General features: G+C 40.5%; 2 protein-coding genes and 1 long non-coding RNA gene across 4 annotated transcripts in view; all 3 read right to left on the reverse strand.

The window, feature by feature from the left end:
- The window catches only part of srcin1a (SRC kinase signaling inhibitor 1a), a 100,983-nt gene extending 92,121 nt beyond the window's left edge, over window positions 1-8,862 (reverse strand). Inside the window, exon 1 of one of the 2 annotated variants that reach the window (XM_027285025.1) lies at window positions 8,772-8,862. Coding sequence is in view for 1 of the 2 variants with exons in the window: in XM_027285024.1 (XP_027140825.1) it covers window positions 7,255-7,276 (22 nt within the window). In the remaining variant the exon portion in view is untranslated. Of the gene's footprint in view, window positions 1-7,254; window positions 7,621-8,771 lie in introns of those variants that run through there. The other variant, XM_027285024.1, reaches the window with a different exon arrangement.
- Window positions 8,863-10,303: 1,441 nt separating this feature from the next.
- LOC113747143 (uncharacterized) lies at window positions 10,304-13,439 on the reverse strand. Its single transcript, XR_003463375.1, has 3 exons — window positions 13,306-13,439; window positions 11,998-12,073; window positions 10,304-11,261 (listed from the first exon to the last, which is right to left on the reverse strand). It is a non-coding gene; the product is annotated as an uncharacterized LOC113747143 (long non-coding RNA).
- A 3,981-nt stretch (window positions 13,440-17,420) lies between these two features.
- arf2a (ARF GTPase 2a) lies at window positions 17,421-23,145 on the reverse strand. The gene is made up of 5 exons (XM_010737117.3): window positions 23,011-23,145; window positions 20,633-20,790; window positions 20,398-20,508; window positions 20,150-20,274; window positions 17,421-19,573 (listed from the first exon to the last, which is right to left on the reverse strand). Exons 2-5 carry the CDS (start codon window positions 20,778-20,780, stop codon window positions 19,412-19,414), a joined length of 546 nt encoding a protein of 181 aa, XP_010735419.1. The 5' UTR covers window positions 20,781-20,790; window positions 23,011-23,145; the 3' UTR covers window positions 17,421-19,411.
- Between the last annotated feature and the right edge of the window lie 863 nt (window positions 23,146-24,008).

Here is a 24,008-nt window from a genome sequence, read left to right on the forward strand (position 1 = left end):
TAAAAGCAGAGTGTGTGCATGTTGCTATTTCAGGTACGACAAAACACCAGGTGGGGCTCATATGGATGTTAGACCTCTTTGTTTCACAAGAAGAGATTGCATTTGATTCTGGGGGAGCAAATGTTGTACTAGCAGGTATGGATGCACAGAGAAAGCAGCTTCCTGGTACTGTTTCTTTCTGCAGTCTACAAGGCAAAATGATTTTACAAACAATCCTTAAAACCTTAAAGAAAGAAATTAAATGTGTGATATATTCCATAACGACAAAAGATACACAGGTGAGCAGCTTTTATATCCTCAAAGACTTTAGCTTTACAAAGATAACAATGTTCAGTTTAGCTCAAGAGAGAAGTATTAATTAACTTCCATGTTTATTATGGAGGTTGTAGAACAGTTTGCAGTGATGTTGAGCTATAAATTATTCAAATACAAATTATATTGTGAGGTGTTTCTGAGGATTTGCCCAACATATTTACAAGAAGAAAAGAATATCAGAAAATAAATTAACACATTTCTGACAATTTGTTGCAGATCTGTTGAATTAGATTACACTTGTACCTTAACCTTGGTTAAAGCAAGAATTAAGTAAAACTGTACTTAGCATAGCTTAGCATAAAGACTATACCCCTGACTGTTTTACACTTAAAGATTTGGTTTAAACAAACAAGATTTTATTATGTTTGTTCAGAGCCAAGAGAGCTCCTCCTCCTTGTTTCTAATCTTAATGTTATGCTAAGCTCATCATACAGACATGAGAGCGGTAAACATCAAACTATTCCTTTAATCTAAATGAAAGTTATTGATGACTAAAACGTGACATATTGATTGTGATCAGAAGGGCTAAGAGTGAACTGGTTATCTCCAGATGAGAGCCTGCAGTCTGCACAGCAGGACTGACTCAGGAGGTTGATCCAGTCAGTTAATGTAGGAATTTTATTTAATTACAAAACTGAAAACAAAATTTAAATGCACACTGCCCACACTGCCACTGGCAGGTTTTACAAGCTGTAAAAGCACACTGTGTGAACATAAATGAGTAAGATGTCGCCATCGTGAAAATTCTGACAGTGGGATTACTGTGAGTCAGTCATCTGTATATGCCGACTGCCAGGGACTTGCCGGGTCGAGACGAGATATCCATTTTATAATTTACCAAACTGAAAACGTTGTCAAAAATGTTGTCATTATCTACTCAAGCTCACACACGGGTAAAGTCTGAAATTGAACATGAAATCTAACAATTTGTTTTTTTTAACTTTTTCAAAGAACCAAAAAGGGCAAAAAGTTCTATCAATCGCTGCAAAAAAAAAGTTAAGTTCTGAAGCCTAACAACTTCCTTTTGCCTACTAAATTTGAATATTTATCTCATTATCTCCAAGATTATTTTTTGCGCTGTACCAACTGCCACTAAAGCAGAAAACAGATGCTGCCTTCAGATACATTCTGGGAGTATTGCAATTACCAGTAGGGTACATTTTAACTGACTAATTAACTGTCAAATAACCAACAAATGGAAAAGTTGAATTTTCACACCCTTAATATGCCAAGTTGTTGCTCTCATTATATAACTCATGTATTGTCATCACATACTTGCAAAACATGGATTTTTTTTTCTTTTCTTTCTCCTGCTCCAGCACAAAGTAGTTTTAGACCACTCGGTCTCTAGTCAGCAAAAAGCTACTTTTGATTTAGGGTCCATTTTGTTATGTCTCACTGCAGAACACCTTAATACATGACAAGCTGTTTTTATGACTCACGGGCTGCAGCTTTTAAGGAGCACATTAGGGCAGCAAGACTTTTCCAACAGATCACTGTGGACCAACTAGAGCTTTGTGAGCCGGGACAAGCCAGAGGATAATGAAGTAAATACTGGCCTCTTGGACCCACAGTGCAATCGCCTCAGGCTGACTAGAAGTGGTACCATCTAACTTGATTTGTGTACAGCACACGAACTTCACCAGCTGACAGAAAGTGATTGTAACAGACAGCAGCTGCAGAGAACGTACATACTTTATTCATGTTACAATAAGATCTATCAATCTAAGTGTTATGATCATAACCGTTCCCTGATCTTAACCACTTGCTTATTATTGTAACAATGATGACAAACTATCCGTAACCATAGCAAATTAGCCAAACCACAAAATTTCACCAAACCTAACCAAGGTGTTTTGATACTTAAACCTAAAACAAACCTTACCATAGTGCTGTTGCATCAAGATTAACTTTTCCCCTTTGGAAATAGATTCTGATAAAACTCAGCTTATACCAATAATAGTCCTACAATATACAAAATACAATACCTCACTCCAGGGAACTCACAGACATTATTTCTTTGTCAAATAACAAGAGGATAATGATGCACTAAATACTCTGTGGCCTGTGGTGACTGACTTAATGTAATAGACAGAAATTGTATTTTATGTGCATTAGAGATGCAGCAATTAACCGATTTTACTATTAAATGAAATTAAAAACTCTGTGGTTTTGTAATCATAAAGACTACATCAAGTGTTTCTGTCACTTATAATCCACAAAGTAGCGGTGAGCTGAGAGTTAAGACTTGCAGTGCAATGTAAACCAACAGTAAAAAAGCAGGAAAAGCAGCATTGCTCTGGTTATAAATAACGCTCACCGAAAGGCATGTACTTCCCTCAAGGGCACAACACTGAATGTTCTGAATTTTCCTTCTACCATTTTTACTAAAATGTCAAGGCCAATAACTGAGCATGTCCATCTTTAACATCACATTTTTTAACTCCACCCACCTCCTCAATTGGTGGAGGTCAAATGGTTCACATATGGACACAACAAAACTTTTTAATCAGGAAACTGAAATGTTCAAACGTGAAGTAACAGCTGACGTCACAATAGAGGAAAACTATTAATCATTGCGTAAAATGATTTTTAATAGTAATTTATCCAAGCTTGACATGTGTGATATTATTTTAGATAGATAAGTGGGAAAAATGACTGTAACATTTAAAAGAATGACCGGTGGGCTTTTAAAAAACAGAAGGTCATTGGACTTCCTAGCAACAGCAACTGCTCAATATTTCTCTTCGTTTCAGTTTTCTCTGAAAGGTCAAAAATAAATGCAACTGGAGTTTTTTTCTGCATTTCTCAGAGGCTAATAAATACCATTTTACTGACACATAATATGCATTGCTGGTTCATATTGTTCAGTCCATCATTATGCACATATATCAAACTCGGGTGTGTGTGAAAACAAGGATGTTTGATAAATCTATGTAATATTTAAACTCTTGAATCATTAATGACCTTGAGAGCTAAGTGTGCTTAACACTGATGCTACGAGATGCTCATCATATTGACCACAGGCCCCTAATGTAAAAGAACAAACCATTCACAAAGAGGTTGATTGACTTGCAACCTCAGTTCACATTAAATATTTCCACCCAAATATAAAACTGGAAAAGTGCAACGACTGTTGAATGAGATGTGAAGACAGTCCCAGCTCTGTGGTGATTGTTATTTCACAGAACAATTATGTTCTACTGAAGCATGCCTCAATCAATTTACTCCTAAAATCACACTCCTCTGTGCAAACATCTACTTTGTGTAAGTGTACACATGCATGTGGGTGCACATATGTGAACTCAAGCCCTGGTGCATTTACAACTTGCTGTGACGAGAACACTGCATGAAGCAATCCTAACATAAGGACTGGCTTGCTGGTTTGGACAGAGAAATCTGGCATTCTCCCATCACACAATCATTATGTGCTCAGCCCCTTTTATGCATGAGAGGTTGTGCCCCAGAATGTGTGGAGTCTGTATATCGTGTTAATATTTTGTTTAACAGATTTTCCTTAACATCAGTACAAACTCCAGCAACGCTATTCCCAGCAGGGTCAATTACTTCGGAAATGCTCTCAAAGCATGCAGCTCCTCTGCCATACGACATTGCATCATCGTCAGCCAATCACAAGGCGGCATTCATGGGGCTTTGTGTGGCACCGATCTAGGGAATAAGCAGGTGCATAAGTGCAAAACAATAACTCCACAAACATACTGAGAGCCACACATGGCTGCACGTTTACAAGCTTTGATCAGCTGTGGATTTGTTCATAGACATAGACTCTTATTACACGGGATCTGATCCGTGCTTTAATAGACTTCAACAAAGGAAGAGATAGAACGTGCTCCAACTGAGGCTGTGTCCCTGCATGTTAGATAAATATCTGACAGGTACATGATGACATGACCCGGTACAGCCCAGCTGTCTATTGCTTTCTGTATTGTCCTCTGAAATGAAAAGAAGGTAAATGGACAGAGCTCAGCTGGCTTTAAAACAGAAAGACATTTATCTGCTTCTTTTCCTTAAAGCTATCTTTGTGTAGCTTCTATCAGCTTGGTACCAAGTACTATGGTGTAATCATTACTCATCAATATCAGATCAAAAACTTACAAATCCTCCTTTACCCTTGATCCTAAAGTACATCCATCTGCAGTACTGTGTGTGTCATTATGTTTCCAACATGCATACGGCATAGTCAAATTATAATATGTCATTGAAAATACAGCCCACCACTGTGGCAAGACGTCATCACATCGCCTCACACATTCAGTCAATAAATCACAGCATGTTAACATGCAAACACATCCTATTCTTCTACACCCACGCCATGTTTCTGTCTTTGCCCATATTCCACTTTCATACAGTGTAACATCACTTGAACATGGAGCATAACAGCATGACCGACACAGCTCTGGCTTTGCCTCACTGGAGAGGATCAGCGCATAGACGGACATGTGTGTTGACATAACCCTCAGCTGAACATACTAGGTATAACATGCTGGCATAAAGCTACCGGGATCTGCCGTCTCTGCACAACGGCAACATTACGATAAGAATTAGCTCTCCAGCAGGCTAATACTGGGCTTAATGCTTGACTCTGCTTAATCTATTCTTTACGGTTTAGCCTAGCAGTATGAGATGGTACTACTATAATGGGCTTATAAAGATGCTTCAATTTGCTGTGATAGGCGGGTGTTAAGCAGCGACTACCAAATGTAAGTGGTGTGCTTATTTGCTGCCCAACTTGGCAAAGCTATGCCTGATCAGGCAAATTGCCAGCTCACTGGTGGCCTGAATGCACAGCTCCAGCATTTGCATGGTTTGTGGCAGTAGAATTTGGATGCTTTCAGTTAATTTAGCATTTTGAATTGCCACCAGTAGCATTGGCAATCCTGAATACTGCAGGTCCATACAGCTAGAAAACCTTTGTTTCAGCCAGCACATTATTAAAAACTGTTGTGCTTCTATAAAAAATAAAAAAAACTCATTGCTTTAACATAAAAAAAGATACCCATGGTGCATTTTTCAGCCTTATCCATGTCAATCCCTCTGAGAAAATCACTGACTACAGAACATAAGGAGAAGCTTTACAGTGACAAATGAAAAAAAAATAAAAAATCTAACAAACACACAGTCCTCGGTCCGGTGCAAAAGGTCTCATGACACTGCAGCCTTCACCTGAGCCTCAAACGATTTCTCCTGTGTTTAAAGAGACTGATAAGAGCTTCTGGCAAGAGGAATGAAAAATCAACTTGGAGAAATGAGAAATAAAACCTTTGAAAGGTCATGCAGCAAAAAAACAGAACACAGCGGCCAAAAATTGACAAGTTGAGGGCATCAATATTCTCCACCAAACACATCAGGAAAGAAGCTCACAAGCAAACAGGTTTAAAGAGCTGTTTACTATTCTACTGTTGAGCCATTCAAGTAATGACCTCATTTAAACACTCAACACTCTTTAAACAGAATTATGTTGCTGCTAGCCCCTACAAAACCTCAGCATCGCAACTCACCTGTCCATCTACGTGCCAACCCTTTTTTTGTCTTTTCTTTCAAACTTCCTTTCATTCTTTCCCCGTCTTTCATATCCTCTGTCTCCTGTCTTGCTCCCCTTTCTCCCCACTAGCTACCAGACTGTCCCTCAGTGAGAGGCACACAAGGGATGAAGAGGAGGGGAGGGAGAAAGGAGGGAGAAATAGGTGAGGGAGAGTGAAGACTTAAGAGAGGGAAATGAAGGTGGATGAATTCCTTGCTGTGCTGTGCTGAGCTGCTCTGTTCTCTGAAAAGTAAGCGTTCGCCCTCTTTCCCCTCTTCTCTCTTTATTTCTCTGCATCTTGATAGTGGATATGTTTCCTCTGTTGCCTCTCAAAGGAGACTTTTAATCCCAGGAGGGATGGATATATTTTCTCCAAATCTGTCTTACTTTAACCTCTACACCCTTTGCACTCTTTTTATAGTGTTTGTCTGTACATTTACACTCTCTCTGCAAATACACAGCATACTAAGTAGAAATATAGTATATACACATACACTAGAGGAAAATATGCCTGACTCTCACCAGGAATCAGTTCAGTTTGAAGCACAGCATTTTTAGGGTGCAAAGTGTGTGATGACTATTATACTAAAGGGATTGTAAAAAAGATCAAGAGAAAGACTGAAAGAAAAAGAGGGATAGAGGCCTGAAGGGAATAGAGAGAACATCACATGAAGGAGCTGACCCACCCGATCATCCATTTACAATACCATCCCCCATTCAGTGAAGGCAAAGCCGCCTCATCCCTTCATTAAACCATCACTATCCACCAATTGTTTTATTTGACATATCAGTATCTGTTTCTTCCCCATCATACTGTCCTCCACACACACCCTTTGGTGCACTTCACTTCCCAGAGGTCATGACAGCGGCAGTTGCAGCCACCACTTCAACACACACACACACACACACACACACACACACACACACAATGACACTTTGCGCTCAACTACACACATGACAGAAATCTCACACTGTTCACCTCCCTCTCTCTTGCGTGTGCGTGCATGCACACTCACACACACACACACACACCAGCACCACCTGCTTCACTGATGATACTTCTGCTCTACAACAGCCCCCTCCCATGTCTTGCTGCTCCCACAAATGGTGCCTCCACCCAGTGTTTCCAGCACCTCCAGCACCTCAACCTCGTATCCAACATCGCTGCAAGCCTCTCCCCAGGCGCCTCATCTCCTAACCCACCACCCATTAACTGATGCCACCTTACGGCATCACTCTCCTCAAGCGATGCCGCGCTCCACGAGCCCTCAGCCCAACCCCCATCCCCTGCTTTCACAGAGTGTGACAGGAGGACAGCCAGCTGGTTGGATAGCACAACACGCAGAATCAAAAAGATACCTGCTACACAAGTATGCATGGAGATAAGGTTGACATGCCTTGGGATGGTGCATTGCCCATGCTGCGACACGGACCGCTGCAGCTGAAAGTGATCGCGTTTCCTGTTCCCCCTCCTCTTTTTTTCTTCTCTCCTCCTCCCTCCTCCTGTTCCTCGTTTTCTGTTCTTCACAAAGCGCCGGGTCTCTGCTTCCTTGTGCCGGTCCCCGCTCTCCTATTCGCTCCTCTCCTTCTACCGTCCTCCTTCCCTTTGTCTCGCACTCGCTCTGGCTTTCTCTTCCCTCCGCTGGAACCTCCTTCGCGAGATGGCTGTGGTCCAGCAGCGGCACTCCTGACAGTACTGCGCGTGTGTGACTGCGAGCACGTGTGGGTGTGTTTGTGTGTATGTGTGTGTGTGTGTGTGTGTGTGTGTGTGTGTGAGGGAGAGATTGAGAGGGATAGAGAGGGAGAGAGAGAGAGAGAGAGAGAGAGAGAGAGAGAGAGAGAGAGGCGTACTCTTCAGCAGTATGAGCGTTGGGAGACTGTGCATGCCGGTGCAGGGATGCTCAACACACAGCTAAGAATGAAACACAAATTTTGCCCATGATAAATTCACACTCCCTCACCCACACTCCCTCACTCGCTCGCTCCATGCCTTATTTCCTCTCCATTACACATTATACTCTCTCTCTCTCTTAAAGACACAGGCGGCACGCTGCATTGCTACACGCCTACGGCACATCTCATGATATGGTAATAAAGGGGAGTCCAGGGACATGGTCCTGTGTGAGGTTCAGCAGCTGAGCTAGCAGGGGGGGTGGGCGGAGAAACGCTTGAAGCATCTACTGTACCAGGAATGATGGGGGGGGGTGGTGCTGGTGATGCAAGGAAGGGAGGGAGATTGGAAGAGAGAGACACAAGTGAACACTTGAAATATCCCCTAGTGACAACAGCAGCTAATGATGAAGCTGGGATGGACCCGAGGCGAGTTTGTAAAAGATTGGCATGGCAACCGGAGCGCAGTGGCAGGTGAGAATGACGAGAAAGACGCCACAGGAGGGCAACCACAGCATCACTGTGTGGCCTTTGGATCTGCCCTGCTGGATGTTTGTTTCCAAGTGTAAATTACAGTTCTTATTCCTGCCGACTATCATCTCCAGTTACCAACAATCCCCAAGTCCACAAGTAGGGCAGTGTTATGCCCGCTATTTAACAATGCCCTTGAAAAACAATGGGGAAGAATCCATACTGAAATTAATCATGTACAATACAGCATGTGATAGAGGACAAAAAATGAACTCCAAGTAGCTAAGGGAAGCAGACAAAGGGAGTGAAATCAAGGACACACGGTGAAGACGGTTGAAACTGTCAGGTGTTGTGGATGAAAGAGAGTTCAGCGTTTTGCTGTCAAACAGTGAGAGGCTTTAGTAGCTAATGGATGCTGATGAATTAAGAGAGTGAGAGGGGGAGAGAGAGAGGGAGAGGGAGAGTAAAATGCCAGGGGATGGAGAGATAAAAGAGGATGGAGGTCCAGGATGAGAGTAATGAATAATGTATGGTCAGGCTGCACATGACTTACGCAGCACACTGGCCTGTCCGTCATGTCCACCTGGATCACAGACTCGGAGAGACGATACTTCAGCTTGTCAGTTGGCACCTCTCCAGCTGAGCTAAAACCAAGCAGACAAAATCCTTCAACAGCACAAATTTACTATTTTTTCTAAGTTGAAGTCAAAGCAGGGGAAGTTTAAAAGGCTATCTTCGAGATGTCAGTGTCTATTAAAAGCTACACTGATAGAAATATCCTTTACAAGTGACATGACATCCTAGGTAATTAAAATGTCACTATATTTGGCAAAATAATGTTAAATGCAGATGTTATGCCACAAAACATGACCTTACAACAATAGGCAGACAATCTTAAATAAAACTAAGCACTGAGAAATAAAAGATAATTCTGATATCTGTCAATAAATACACATTGAGTATTGTTTATGTATTAAGAGGAAGCAGAGGAAGTCTAATATATATATATATATATATATAATGTGCTTAACTACATTAAGAGACCTAAATTTGGGTCATTCTGTTCTGGGTGCTCGTACTGGTATTCATGGTGAATGATGTTTCCCTATAATGGCTGGTTACTATTTATAGTAAACGGCCTAATATTGATCAAAATCAAATTTTCAAAATATTCATAAGTAGCAACATAAGTAAGCTTTTACTTCCCCTGAAGCACAAAATGACACGTCTGCAGAGGGTTGATTGGTTCAGTAGGTGATCAGTACCTTAATTACACCACAGTCATTTTAGTAGTTTATTCTCTCAATGGCACCGCAATCCCAGATGTTTGATATTTTCTTTTACAACTGGTGCAGGATTAGAGAGACAGGTCACTTCTTACAAGTATTTATCTCTGCACCCAAATATCTGTATAGGAGTCCCTTTATCTGAAATAAAAGGGAGCATATTCCTAGAAGTGTCCCCTTTGAGATCAAACTTTTACTAACATCTAAACCCATCAATTTTTCCTGGCCCTGATCCCACTCCTTTAATATTGGGTATCTGCCAAGTCCAATCCGATACTTACTCAGCGGCACGGGGTATGAGGTATACGATGTTGATTAATATATGGACACTGAAATGACAGGTGTGGCCTGTTAATATAACATCCTAAATCGTTGACATGACGTGAATCAAAGTTAACACAGATTGTGATTCCTATTGGTGTTGAGCAGCCAATTTTAATTCCGCCTCGTCATCAAGGTTCTAGTGAAAGTAACATTAATTAGCAAACACTGATATAATCTGCCACCGGCGACATTTGTCACTTTAACCAGCTAAAAATGAAGGCTGCTAGCTGAATGTTTTATGCACTGGTACTCTTTGCATAATCAGACAGCGAGAGTGATTTTACAGTCAGAGGTTAGTAAATCATGTATTCTGCCAACCTGGATGTCAGAGTTTACAGTCACATCAGTGGGCCCAATATTTTTTCCACACTGACAGGCTTGCATACAATGAAATGCATGCACTGTTGTAAATTAAAACAGTGCTGCAATGCTAGCAGGCTCAAGTGGACAAAACAGATTTTGATCGATTTTATTTTAGTCAATATAATAATTCATTAAAACATGTACATATTATACAAATAAATATATAATACAAATTTCAATTCTCTAATGTGCTGCTATTAATAACATAAGCAGGCTGCTAACAAAAACAAATTTAATATATCTGAACCCTGGCTTTCATTATTTACATCCTGCTGTGGCTTTTTCATTGGTTCACTTCATGTGATATACAGTATGTTGACGTTGAATACCTCACACAAAATATGTGCACCCCGCAGGTAATATAAATGCCAATTTTAAGTTTGATTACTCGTCATAAACGACTGCTGTGTGGCTATATGTCATGTTGTATACCCGCATACAACTGGTAAACAAACAAACATAAAATTGCTGCCGTAGGTCTAATAGATCAGCCCAAGGACGTTGTCATATTGAGATAATTGCTATGATCTGCATCATTTGTGAAACAGCTTAACCTGCTACTGCCTGATAGATTGTTTAAACAATATTGGAGATTATGTAGCTATGACGGCATGTTTTGCTTCAGGGCTTCAGTATTTTACGAGTAGGAAACCGCTCATTGCAGAGGTGCAACTTGCTGAGTAAGTAACTCTGTGGAGCTGATGCGTACACTCTGCCACTGTCATTATCAGGCTGCTCAATCTAAAAATAATTAGTTTTTTTTTTTCTTTTAGATATGATTTTACAGGTTTTAAATTCGAGTCTCGGAAAGAAATGTTTTGTTATCCCTCAGGAGTTAAAAGAGCCCAGTTTGTCCTGGTTGTCCTCCTTCTCTCCATCTCAGCTATGCGCGCTCATCGACCCAGAAACCCTTCAGCACATTTTGTGGCACAATAGATCGGCCCTCGCTTCAGTGGAAACTGGCCATCTGAGGTTATTAGAGAGTGGCTGGGGAGGAATGTCAATGTCAGCGTGACTTAGATGCAGGAAGACAAGACAACCTGGACAGGCAGGAGGCGGTGGTGTTCGTACTGTACAAGAGAAAGAGAAAAGGTAACTGTCACAACACATTCATCACCTGTTCCCTTTTACAACATGCAGAAACACATATGCACGCACATGCACTAATGCACACAGTTTCTTAAGTCTCATTGTAACCTTCCCGTGTATAGGCCTAAATGTCCACAATGATGGATATTACTCCTGTAATACACAGTGAACCAAGACTGTTCCAATTATATTACAAACATTTATCATCTGACCATTTTAGACTTTGCAGAAATCCTTTGCAGAGTTACTGCTGATTAAGCACTTTAAGCCCGTTTTGTCCGGTGGAAACAATGGAGAAAAATGTTTATTGGAGCCAACGAGCCACATTCAGTCAGCCAACTCACAAAGAGCGATGCATTAAATACAAAGCCTGACACTAGCTATATGTGGAATATAAACGTGGGCCATGTGACTCCTGTGTGGCAGGAGGATACACTGCAAGCACGGTATACTGTAGGTGAGGAGTGGGCATCAGCTGCCCATTGAAATAGATGTGACGTCAGAAAACCACGTGAGGTACAGCAGCAGGCTGAGGCACGCCAGCTATCCAGGATCAGAATCAACTTTACTGGCCGAGTATGTTTTTGCACACAGCCAAAATAACAGTGAAAACAAGTTGTTTGGGTATTCTGTGGCGCCAACCAGAGGCTCCTCACAACAGAAGGTGTGAGAAATGTGTCTATCTGTATACATGTAGATAACTATAAGCATACAAACCTCACAACACTTGACAAGCCGCAGATGACCATCAGTACATGGATATGTTTACAGCTGAGTGTAGCAGCAGTGTAAACTGGGGAAAAAAAGACAACAAATATGTTTATGTCCCTAAAACCCCTAAAGCCAATACACATTATTATTCTCAATGAGATAAAAGGGCAAGCCAAAGAAAAACACAACAACCGAGGGGGAAATATATATACTGCAAAAATACTAAAGCCTATAACCAGGGGTAAAATATAACTAGGATAATTTACTCAAGTGCTGCACTTAAGGACATAAATGAGGCACTGGAAGACTAGTCAGACCTGGGATGACTTCTATTCTCTCATTAAGTGTACAACATCTTACAGAATATAAGAAAACACTGGGCTGCTATGTTTATTTAGCGGTCCACTGATACTAACTGTTATTTATTCATTTTTGAATGTGTTGTTATTTGTCCTTTTCTTATCCTTTATTACACATTGTCTATGGATTATTATGTTAGTGTAGTGTATCCTAACAAATTCGGCTATATGTTTGTATCGCTGGATGTTATACTATATCAAAAATGCCAAAATGAAGAACATATATGACAAAATCGAGTTAGTTGCAGTTTATTGAAATATTTCCAATTTTCCCTGTTTATCTTGCTTTTGCTGAAAAATTTAGAGGGTTACTCCATTGCATTTAGTCAGTGGTTGCAGATTAAGATGTTGCAGAAAACACATGATGATTAGTTCATAAAATCTGATACTTTGTTGAAAACTACACAAGTATATATACGTATAGAATAAGCTCCACCTCGAGCTGCAACGTTAAAATTCTTCTTTTCACATTATGCGTCAGTAAAAACATTTAATACTACAGTATATATTAATATATCTCTGACAAGTGCATAATGAGTACTATTCATTTTGTTTTTAAAAAAGAAAAAAACAGCAGCATTGGCGCAGAAACCAGCTTCCAGCAGAGCCAAGCAGACAGCGGCCAGGTTAGCACAAAACTTACCTTCAGCCTTGAGTACGAATAAAGTAAATTTGAGACTGACAGCTGACATGAGGAATAACAACTGACGAACACAGAGGAGCACCAATGACCAAATATATAGAAGGAGCACCAACAAACTCAACTACAGTGCCTCATCTGACGGGGTGCGTTAGATTTACGTTAGGGCGAGTACTGAAGGTCAGGTGGGACTAATTCCTGTTCCCTTCATTAAATATGAAAATAAACGTTTACTGCATAAACGTAATTTAAATGTATACTTATTTTAGCAAGTGCGTGTTGTAATGTTATACATTAGCATCAAAATATACTCACCGAAAGGTAAATGTGTTTCACAGTCATGTTATAACACAGCAGGCGTTTGGACGTGAAGTAGCAGAGTAAACACAGGTGTTTACAATGACACTAATTAAGGCTCAGTTCCATGCAGGTCAAACAGAGTCAGGGTGCTGCTATGTTATGGTGCATGCTGTGCTCACTGGAAAGTCTGCACTAAATGGAACTCAGCCTTAATTAGTGTCATTGCAAACACCTGTGTCATAACGTCTGCTGTGAGAAAGGTCCATTGGATTATAAGTGTGGATGCATTTAAGTGTAAACATTATATTGGTCTACAATGTTACATCAGAATGTATTAGTTGGTTATATTTTATATGAATAGTCTGAAGGTGAAAAGCAACATTTTAGTCAGAAAAAAAGTACAGTACTTGAGTTAATGTTACTTTCTACTGCTGGCGATGGGGTTGAGTATCTCGCTCAAGGACACTATCGTGGACAGAAAAAGCTGAAGATCGAAACCCCAGAAACCCTGTGATTAATGAGTGACCTACTGTACACTCTAAACTCCAATCAATATGATAGTTCTCATAATAAACAAGAGAATTAGGAGAAAAATGGATTAGAATGTTGTACAGACATGGTAGCAAGTTTAATAGTGTCCAGTGGCTGCATTTGTTGGCAAAGCTTTACTCGTGTTAAATCATCTAACTTCTTTTTTTCACACACAGCAGACATCTTTCTGACTCGGCTGTATCATGAAATCAAAGAGTTCTTGGCCTCAGTGTTAGTCTGCTGCCAATCAGTTGGACAAATCTTGTGTTTCCATGGCGATGTGAAAGGCTAGAGATGACTCGTCTTTATAGAAAGGTGCAGTGACTGGTGAACTCTGGTTTCCTTTGCCATGTGTGGGTGGATGGACAGGATTTTAAATACCAGCGCAGCCACGGGCACACTGCTGAGCACCTTCTGTGACTTCTGCAGGCCAAGAAATGCAAGTGACCATTAATGTTACATGTGCATGCATTGAGCGCGTACATACAGAAAATGGAGTGCACAGAAAAGAATCACTGCACTAAACAGGACCACATTATATTAACGTTCAAATGTGGAAGCATAAAATGATAAATAATAAATCTACAACAACCAGTTTTTGGTTGTTTTTTGTTGCTCAACATTCACTGCAGGCATAGATAAAACAATGTGAGGATGCTGCGTAATGCATATGTGACTGCTAAAATAATTGCCAATATCCCTTCATTGATCTTCAATGGTTGATCAGTGATACAGCTGGTCAGTGACAAATAGTGATGCAGTGGCTACGCTCCCCTGGGATCAGGGTCATCACTGGTGGAGGAAGAATATAGATCCTTTACTTAAGTAAAGAGAGCTTAACAATAATGTAAAAGTACTCCAAAACAAGAAAGGGAAATGACTTCAGTAAGAGTACAGATGTACAGTAAAATATGCAAAAAGAAACATGTCCAGTGACTGATGTTTTATTATAGATGAAATTCTTACATTGTATGTAGATTGATGTCAATCGTGAGTTTTATTTTTGTAGCAGGTTGAGGAACTGGTTTTAACGATTTGACATACAGGATTGTGAGATGATTAATGTGGTAGCAAAGAAGAAGAAAAAAATCCCCCTGAACAAATTTGTATTCACTCTTTTGAACTTTCTTTAATTGTTGCTTGTTTTATGAAATAGTGTATCATTTCACCTGTTTAAAAAAGTTTGTTGGAACTGCTAACATGAAACATGATATATCTCCCCAACCAGACACAGCTTTATTTTGTGATGGGTCACAAAACATTTGGGAACTGCTGGTTTAATCTTTAAAAAATAATGCATTGAGTTTTTATAAGCTTATCTCGTGCTTGTAATGTAAAACCTTAAACTGAAAAGTAACTAAAGCTTTCAAATAAATATAGTCAATAAACAAGTACGAGGTAAACTACTCCTGCCTGCTGAAAAGTTGACACCATAGTGGCGTGAATGAAGGGTTAATGTGCTGTAAAACTACAGAGCATGATGTCACAGCTCAAGGTTAGATTTGGCTGATCGACAGAGAGTAAAGGTCAAGTGTACCGCAGGGTGTGTGATTCCACATATCCTATTACAATTATTTCGGGTTTATTTGATAGTCAGGGCATGTGAGAGAGCAGGGAAGAGGTGATGGGCATGAAGGTAGCTGGGAAATGTGTTGAACCAGTGAAATTGATTCAAATACCACCTCAGCTCAACCTCAATTACAAAGCAGGATCTTTCAAGTAAAAAAAAAATATGATCAGATCAGGTCAGCAAACATCTGGTAACTCCAATATAAAGGGCAAACCGGCAGCTACTGCAAGGTAAGGGATGATGTGTCTACAAAGATAGGATCATAGGCTACCCGCTGTTCTACTAAAGAGCCTTAGCAAAATAAAAGTAGGACTAGCCCCTGCCCCCCTCCCATCATCCCTCTGCACCCCAGCATTTGCACTCCCTGTATTACAGCACATGACTCCATGTCTCCTGCTCCCCCTTTCTCCATGTCTGCTCAGTCTCTCTCTATAAATACATAAGGTGCTGTTTCCAAGGTAACAACTCTATGGAGAATTGGCCACCTCAAATCTAGATGGAGTGGAAAAGGAGGGTGAGCAGTGGTCTGCAGGCTATTCAGCTGCCAGGAAAAAGACCCTCATCTTCACAGTCCATTTCTGTCCCATGGGACTTTTAATTTTAACCAAATACGTCCTCCTATAAGCTACATCTTAGACCCATGAGAGAAAAAAAATGTCATGACTCCAATTAATGTGAGGATGTATTAGTGTTTGATCTGTAGCTGGATGGGTCATTTGTATATCTTGTTATCTAACGCTCCAGAGCAGGAGATGCCTCTTACAGTGCACTTTGAAGCCACTTTGAACATGAGACCTGTTGCCTAACTGCATATGTTCAATTCATAATTAGTGTGAATATTATAACAGTAACATCTGCATTGGTAATAACTGTATCAGTAAAGAGCTGCTTCAGTGTTCCTATAGTGGCAAGGCCAGTGTTTCTATATTAATAATGTACGGATATCACACAATATCTGTTTGATGTATATTATCATCTCTCCCTGAATCACTCAATCAGGAGTTTCTTTCACAACAATGGCCAATGGCGGTGCATTATCACACTTATTGCACGACTACTTAGGGGAAAAAACATAAATATTTTGTGTCAAAATATTTATTTATTGAATAATATTTTTTTTAATTATTATTCGTGGCAGCTAACAGAGTCGAGTATTCATCAAAGACACATTCTGACATTAATACTACCTGAATTGTTAATGTGGACAGACTACTAACTTTGTACTAGTAGTTTTATTGTGTTATGGTATATTGTGTGTGTGACTTGACGCTTGTATGTAGTGTTGCAGTTTCTCATGGTGAGGGTAGTAAGACTGATGATGCTTAACACACCCAAGTCAGTCTTCATATCACCATAAGAGTACATGATGATTACAAATAAAAAAATAAAAAAAGTAGGAGTGGTATTAACTCATACTCATAGAACAGTTTTTCTGATGTGTAATAAGTTGAAGCATATGTATTCGCTGCCCTCCAGTGGTCACAGTCAGGAACAGCATCGTAAGACTTAGTCCACTAACAAGCAGACACAATAGCATACTGAGACTTCCTGTGAACACTTTCAGAATAAAATATTTACCACATTATACATTTTTTCAATGATAAATGATTTGCAATTTTCAAATTTGATATTTTTGACTTGAATGCAGAGCCATATTTAGACATCTGCCACTGAGGCGTACACACATAGCTGCCAGTGTGACCCTAGATAGAAACTCGACAATCACAAACTTTGACGATGTGAACTGAATTTGAAATTCACTGACTTCTGGCTAACCAATCCATAAAGGAATTTTATTCATCACTGTGAGACATTTTCTCATGAATTCATTTCAAGTTATTCCAATGAAAAGGCCAGTGAAGAAGATGTACAATAGAGATCTCTTTATTATAGTGCATTTATCAGATGTTACAAGATGAGTTTAAAAAAAAAAAAAAAAAAAAAAAGCATAAAAAGGATATTAAGAAATACATATGCACATACCTTTATCATTTGTACAGAAAATTAAAGCTTCACATCTGAACAAGAGCAAGCATTTGTACAGAAAATTAAAGCTTCACATCTGAACAAGAGCAAGTGAAAGATGTCAAGTTAGAATACGTTTTCTTACGGATTATATACATTTGTATTTCTTGCTGTATAACAGAGTATGTAACGTATCATATGAACTCCACAGACATTAGGAAATACAGAATGTACGGACAAAGAAAGCCCGAAAGACCAGCTCAAATGTTTGAAAAAAAAATAAAAAATACCAAAATGTCCAGTTGTAGAAACACAAAACTGTGATATTATGACCTTAGAGTCATCTTCAGCTTCAGTCAGCACATATCAAAATTGATATTAATTAAATGCTGGAACCTTAATTGTTATTAAATTAAATATTCTGTTACTGGTTTAAAGCTGGAGTAAGTGATTCTAGATAATGTCATTTTAATCAAATACACCTTTTCTCAAATTCAGTGAGTATCTCCTTAAAGTCTGCTGAAAGAGACTGAGCCACACAACACAGCTTGTTATTGCAGCCAACCCAAAACATAGCTAACCTTAGTTACCTTACTTGCTTTGTGTGGTATCTGATTACTCCAGAATCACTGACCCCACCTTTGACCGGTGCAACATTCTTACTTGTACATTGTAAGTGCCTGCTGGTGTTGAGCCATGGGAATGGTCATTGTCTATGTGCTCTTTGCTAAGGCTGATTGATAAACCACTTCATCACACAAGCCTGTGTTGTGCAAGCTGATGGATGAGGTTGTGCAAATGGCATCAGGGCAGGGGGCATAATGTCAACAGGTTCAGAAATGTCCACCATAAAACCTGAAGCACTGAGGAAGCATTTACAGTGCTGATTCATTAAAGACCAGCAGAAACACTTCGAATTCAACTGTACCGTCTGTCACAGCCCTGACAATTTGTTCAGGAACACGTGTGTCCTCTGGAAAACACAGGAGGGGGTGACTTCACACACTGCAGGCGAATGCAAAAAAACTGAACCAAACACAATGAGCCCTTTTCTGAAGCCAACCAATTGGTCCCGAGAGCATTTTACTCAAAAAGACTGCACACCTGGCACGACAGCTCACGCTTAAGTTATCCAGGTCAAGAACGCATCAACAGTAATGTAAAAAAAAACAACAAACAAACAAAAACAACAGACCCCAACCCAAAGATCTACATACAAGGAAAAACAAGGCGACCAGTAAATAAAAAGCCAGAGTGGGAGCAACTCTTAAAAAGGCCTCAGTGTTCCAGCAGATGTAGCTGAAACCCACACAGCACCCAGAGGATACACATGTCCACTGACGATGCAGTAGCCACACTTAACACACCGCCACATAATGTAAACATGAAACATTTATTGCCTTTTCTAGATCTCATCATGATGGACATTTTGAATCCTCTGAGCGTAAAACACAAATATCTGGGTCACAGCTACGAGGGGGGGGACGACTGACTTTAAAAACTGAAGGAACTGTTTGACCACAAGGGAAATTTATCTCCAGGAATAGATGTGATCTGACCATTAGGTATCAGGCATTAAGTATCCAGTGTTCACGGATGGACTGTGGAATACTGTGTGGCTTCTCAGGATGAATTAACTCTATGTCACTAGCAGATGTACATCTGAATTAATCTTACTTTATTTTGTTTTTTTAGAAACAATCTTGATAGATGACACACAGGACTCAACATCCTGTTACACTCTTTGCTTTGTGCACACCAGTGCTTTTGGATGTGCTGACACTGGAGGAATGAGGTGCTTGATAGTTAACTGTGTGTAAGGCACAGCAGGGCTGCTCCCACTCAGTTCTCACACACACACACACACACACACACTTGTTCAAAAATACTCATCCAAACACACCCGTACAGTACAAAGATGCAAGGTAGCACTGGCCATAGATCCAACACCTTTAGATGAAAGAGAGGGAAGGAGAGGAGAGAATCAGACCAGGACCAGTGTAGTCTCCTATCACGCTGCTGACATAGATGACACACAGGAAGTGGAACGGTGGATCATTTCGTGTTCTTTAGCTGGTTTGATAGCCAGTCGAGACCCTCGTAGAGACCGTCTCCGCTAGTGGCACACGTGGACTGGATATACCAGAGACGTTGGCGCAGAGACGACAAGCCCAGGTGATTTGTGATATCAGCTGCACTCATGGCATTTGGCAGGTCCTGAAAGAGTTAAAAAAAACAACAACACAACATTTACAAGAGGAGAAAATTACAACTACTGGTGTGTGGGATTCGGTGGCAAACCTGGAAGATTGCAACCCCCTCGGCTCGCTCTACAGTTCCAAACATGAAGCAGAAATGGTGGATGTGTTTATACTTCTGTGTTTGTGTTTCTCCATGAGCTGCGTCACCAAATGTGAATTGATTTTGTGAGGAGGAAGTTAGCAGCTGTTGGCTCGTGGTGCTATGGTAACATCACGAACATTATAATTCGATTTCTGCCAGTGTGGGTGTGTTTATTTGTGGTTAATAATGAAATAACTTCTCATCTAACTTTCTCATGGTCACCAGTTTCCTCTGACCAGGTTGGCCAGTCAAAACATTTTAGGAGTTAAAAAATAAACAATAGTTTTGGTGGTTTTGAGAAATGCACCATTTTAACGGGCTGGGGGAAGCAGTAAAACACAACACAGGGACATATTGTTTTCTCACTGCAGTAAGAAAAACATACTGTCACAGTATGTTAAATTGTTAATAATGTAGAGGATATGTGTGTCTGCAGTGCTTTAAACTCACCTGTTTGTTGGCAAACACAAGCAGCACGACATCCCTCAGCTCATCCTCGGCCAGCATTCGCATCAGCTCTTCCTTCGCCTCACCAACTCGCTCCCTGTCGTTACTGTCCACCACAAAGATGAGGCCTGGAAGTGGAAAAGGGGGGTGAGGCTTGCATGAAGGAAGTAAACAAAGAGAATGGAGGAGTCTGTGGGCTAATGCCTCAGCAACAGACTTACAAGGTCTAAAAACATTCGGAGGACTCTAACCTTGTGTGTTTTGGAAGTAATGCCTCCAGAGTGGCCTGATCTTGTCCTGACCACCGACATCCCACACTGTGAAACTGATGTTCTTGTATTCTACAGTCTCAACATTAAAACCTGTGGATGAAGGGAAAAAAACAAACAAAGAGATTAAAATGGTTGAGTATCATGCTGCATCGTCTTCTTACAAATTCCAACATATCAGTCACTGTAGGTGTTGAGCAATGACTTGCAGACTCACCGATGGTCGGGATCGTGGTAACGATTTCTCCCAGCTTGAGCTTGTACAGGATGGTGGTCTTTCCAGCAGCGTCCAGTCCTACCATCAGAATCCTCATTTCTTTCTTGCCGAACAAACTACTAAACAGTTTGCCAAAATGAGCCCCCATCTTGGCTCACCTGCAGAATGACAAATAACTCAGAGTGGTCAGGTCTCTGAAAATGTGGAAACCAGTTTGTAAACAACGGCAAAGAGGGATTATGTTCCAGCTTTAAAAGCTCCTGTTGATGTGTCAGTGATAGCCAGCCATGCACTGAAAGCCATCTTCTATATAAAGCAGGTATCGCACGCGACTCGGCCGCTCCTCAGAGCCGAGCTGGATTTGTCGCCGTTTTTCACATGTTCCTGCAAATGTTTCAAAATAAAAGCCTTGTAAAGAAATGAAGGGTTCACTGCAGATTTTTTTTTTGACAGATACAAGAAACGTTGAGTTTGTATTAACAGCGTAATGCAGTGACGTTAACAGGGCAACCGACCAAACCCAGGCATATTCCCGCAGTTCTTCAGTGCTGGAAATTGATTTCTCTTTTGCGTTTTATCTTCATCTTTCCACATACACAGAAAGTCTGTTCACACCTAGAGACGACATGCTTCAGCTTGCTCCGCTCAGCTCTGCGCGGTCAAAAAAGGCACCAATAAATAACAGGGAGCACATTCTTCCGGTTTAAAAAAGGAGCCAGTTTGTATGGTTTAGAGACATGGGAGTCGTGTAACTTGCTGTAACTCTCCTTCATAGTGTGAAGGAGAGACTTTGAAGACTGCAAAACATGCGAAACGCCCGATCTAGAGCCAGTGTTTACTCGTCCACAGCTGGCTTAATAGCTTCTAAAATTAAAAGGTCCTATATGATGTGAAACAACCAGCATGTGTCACACAGGGCCTAACGAATCTATTACCAAGGGAGATCAAGGAAGAAGTGTGATAAAGGCGTGTTACGCCCGAGAGTGGAACAATGAGAGACTGACATTGCCCGGTAGTTACACAATAAGGTCAATGGAAACAAAGAGAACAGTAAAGCCTCGACATGAAAGTCATGTGGTGAATATGTCGAGAGTTATTTTTAATCTTCACATTCCACCAGCATTAAAGCACCATGGTGTAACTTCAAATGACAGATTAGAAATGATATATTTCAATGCCGCGCTGACTTGTAATCAGGTGAAAGGTGTCTCCGTCACACCGTGTAACTAAGTCACACATCATCAGATTTTATTGAGAAAATCTTTCCTGCTTCCCCTCTGATGTACTTTGCTGCTCCGCCATCAGCTCTCTGTGATTTACAGAGCTTCCTAACGGACTGTACAGTAAACTGCAGTGAACTATAGCTGCTGTAAACCCGGACTGTGATCTCAGAGGAGCGGGGGGAAGTGATAGTGTTTGTACCACAGGCGTTATGGACCGCTGCGGAGAGGAGGGAGGGTGTGAGCGGGCAAGAAGCTGCTGAAATCTGGGGTTTAGTGTTTAGCTCAGTCGGTAGAGCAGCCGACCCATATGCGAAGGCCCGGGTTCGAGCCCCCACTCATTCCCCATCTCTCCCTCCACGATTCCTGTCGATCTTCAGCTGTCCCATCAATAAAGGCAAAAGTGTAACAATAATGTATATAAGTCTGAAAGACAGGTTGCAAAGGCTGTGATTACACCTGCTCACAAAAGTTGTCACGTTGCAGGACCATAAGTGACATAATCATAACAGTAGCAGTGGTATTGCTCTGAAAATGAAACAACAATCATGACGTGGTTTAATATCTGTACAGGTGAAGTCCTCATGGGTGCTTCCTTGAGTAAACACGAAGGACAGGTTCATATTAAAGCGACACAGCAGGTGTGAGTGGATTTGGTCAAATAAGCACAAACCCAGAGCTTTTTCTTTTCTTTTTTTTCCCCCCTTCACCTCGCCCTGTCTCTAAATTAAACATTTGAGCAAATTTTAGCCGACATTTAAACAAAAAGCAGCGTTAAACTACGACTTTAAACTCGACTGTGGACGCTCTCTGAGCTAATGTTAGCCACAAAAACAGGAAGAGCCAGTTAACCCGGAGCTCCTTCGTGACAGCTAACTAGCCTAGCAGCCTGTGTTTGATGAATCACAGATTTAAATGTTAAAAGATAATATGTGAAACACGAAGCAGGACACTGACCTGTGAATTACCTGGTTATTGTTGAGGATGAGTTTATATTTAGACGTGTTTACGAACTTCACAGTCGCGCTAAAGTTTAGACTGCTAAGGAAATTGCTAAGCAACGACGTCGACGTCAGCGTACTTTGTCTCCATCCTTATCTGAATAAAAACAACAGGACCCGGCCTTAACATGTTAAATAAGTCTAAATAATGATTTACCTTCACTGGATCTCCTCGGTCCTTCCGTCACTGTCCTGTTAAACAGCAAAATGGCGTCTTCCGGCGGCGTCGTCTTGGTAGTCGTCAACTGCTTCGTCTTCTTCGTCTTCTCTGTGCTTTGTGGCGGGAAATGGTACATTAGCGCCTCCATGTGGTGTGAGATGTCAACACAGGAACCACACGACAGCGATAGTTGATTAAAGAAAATACCTTTAAAGGTCCAGTGAGTAACATTTAAGGAGATGTATAGGCAGAAATTAAATATAATAAGCATAGCTTTATAGCCACACATGCATACTGCACTTAACAATCAGTGTATTCCCTGTACAGTCTCTCAAAGACTAAATTCTCTATAAGGTTTTACATTCACACATTGCATAGTTCACTGTTACTTTGTTTTTATTGTACTGTTACTTGTTCTACTTAACTGCTATTTATTTCAAAGACTAAATTCTCTATCATTTTTTACATTTAGATATTGCATAGTTCAAAGTTTTGTTTTCTTGCTATTGCTTTCTAGCTATCACTTATTTCACTTACCGTTTGGGAGCTGCTGTAACAAAAACATTTTCCCTGCAGGGATTAATAAAGTGTTTCTGATTCTGATTCTAATTCAACCTGAAAATAAGAACCATCATGTTTCTATTGCCTTAGAATGAGCTATTTATTTCTGCAGGGGGAGCACAGGTCCTCTTACACGAAGTGCACAATGTTTCTACAAACCCAAAATAGATGTGGCATATTTCTCATGCTAGGTGAGCGGTATTCAGTTGGTTGCAATCTGCAACTTCACCACTAGATGCCACTAAAATCCTACATGCTGCACCTTTAGAAAATAAATGAATTACATCGTTACAGAGTTAGAGTTTCGGTATTTCAGTATAAAGGCAACAGTTATCATTAAAATCTTTTTTCTCTCTTTTTTTAAGTGCAGCTAAAACAAAATCATGGTTTTTCCACAGTTAGGAGTATTTTTTTCATCATATAGTTAACATGAA

The sequence above is a fragment of the Larimichthys crocea genome, chromosome XII, assembly GCF_000972845.2.
Source record: "Larimichthys crocea isolate SSNF chromosome XII, L_crocea_2.0, whole genome shotgun sequence".
NCBI classification, from domain to species: domain Eukaryota; kingdom Metazoa; phylum Chordata; class Actinopteri; family Sciaenidae; genus Larimichthys; species Larimichthys crocea.

Excerpts from the sequence above, each read along its gene's own strand:
- arf2a (XM_010737117.3), bottom strand. The coding sequence starts at position 20,780 with ATGGGGGCTCATTTTGGCAAACTGTTTAGTAGTTTGTTCGGCAAGAAA. Across the intron at positions 20,275-20,397 it reads TTACTTCCAAAACACACAAG|GCCTCATCTTTGTGGTGGAC; the intron begins GTTAGAGTCCTC and ends TTCCACTTCCAG. Across the intron at positions 19,574-20,149 it reads TTGTGTTTGCCAACAAACAG|GACCTGCCAAATGCCATGAG; the intron begins GTGAGTTTAAAG and ends TAACTCTTTCAG.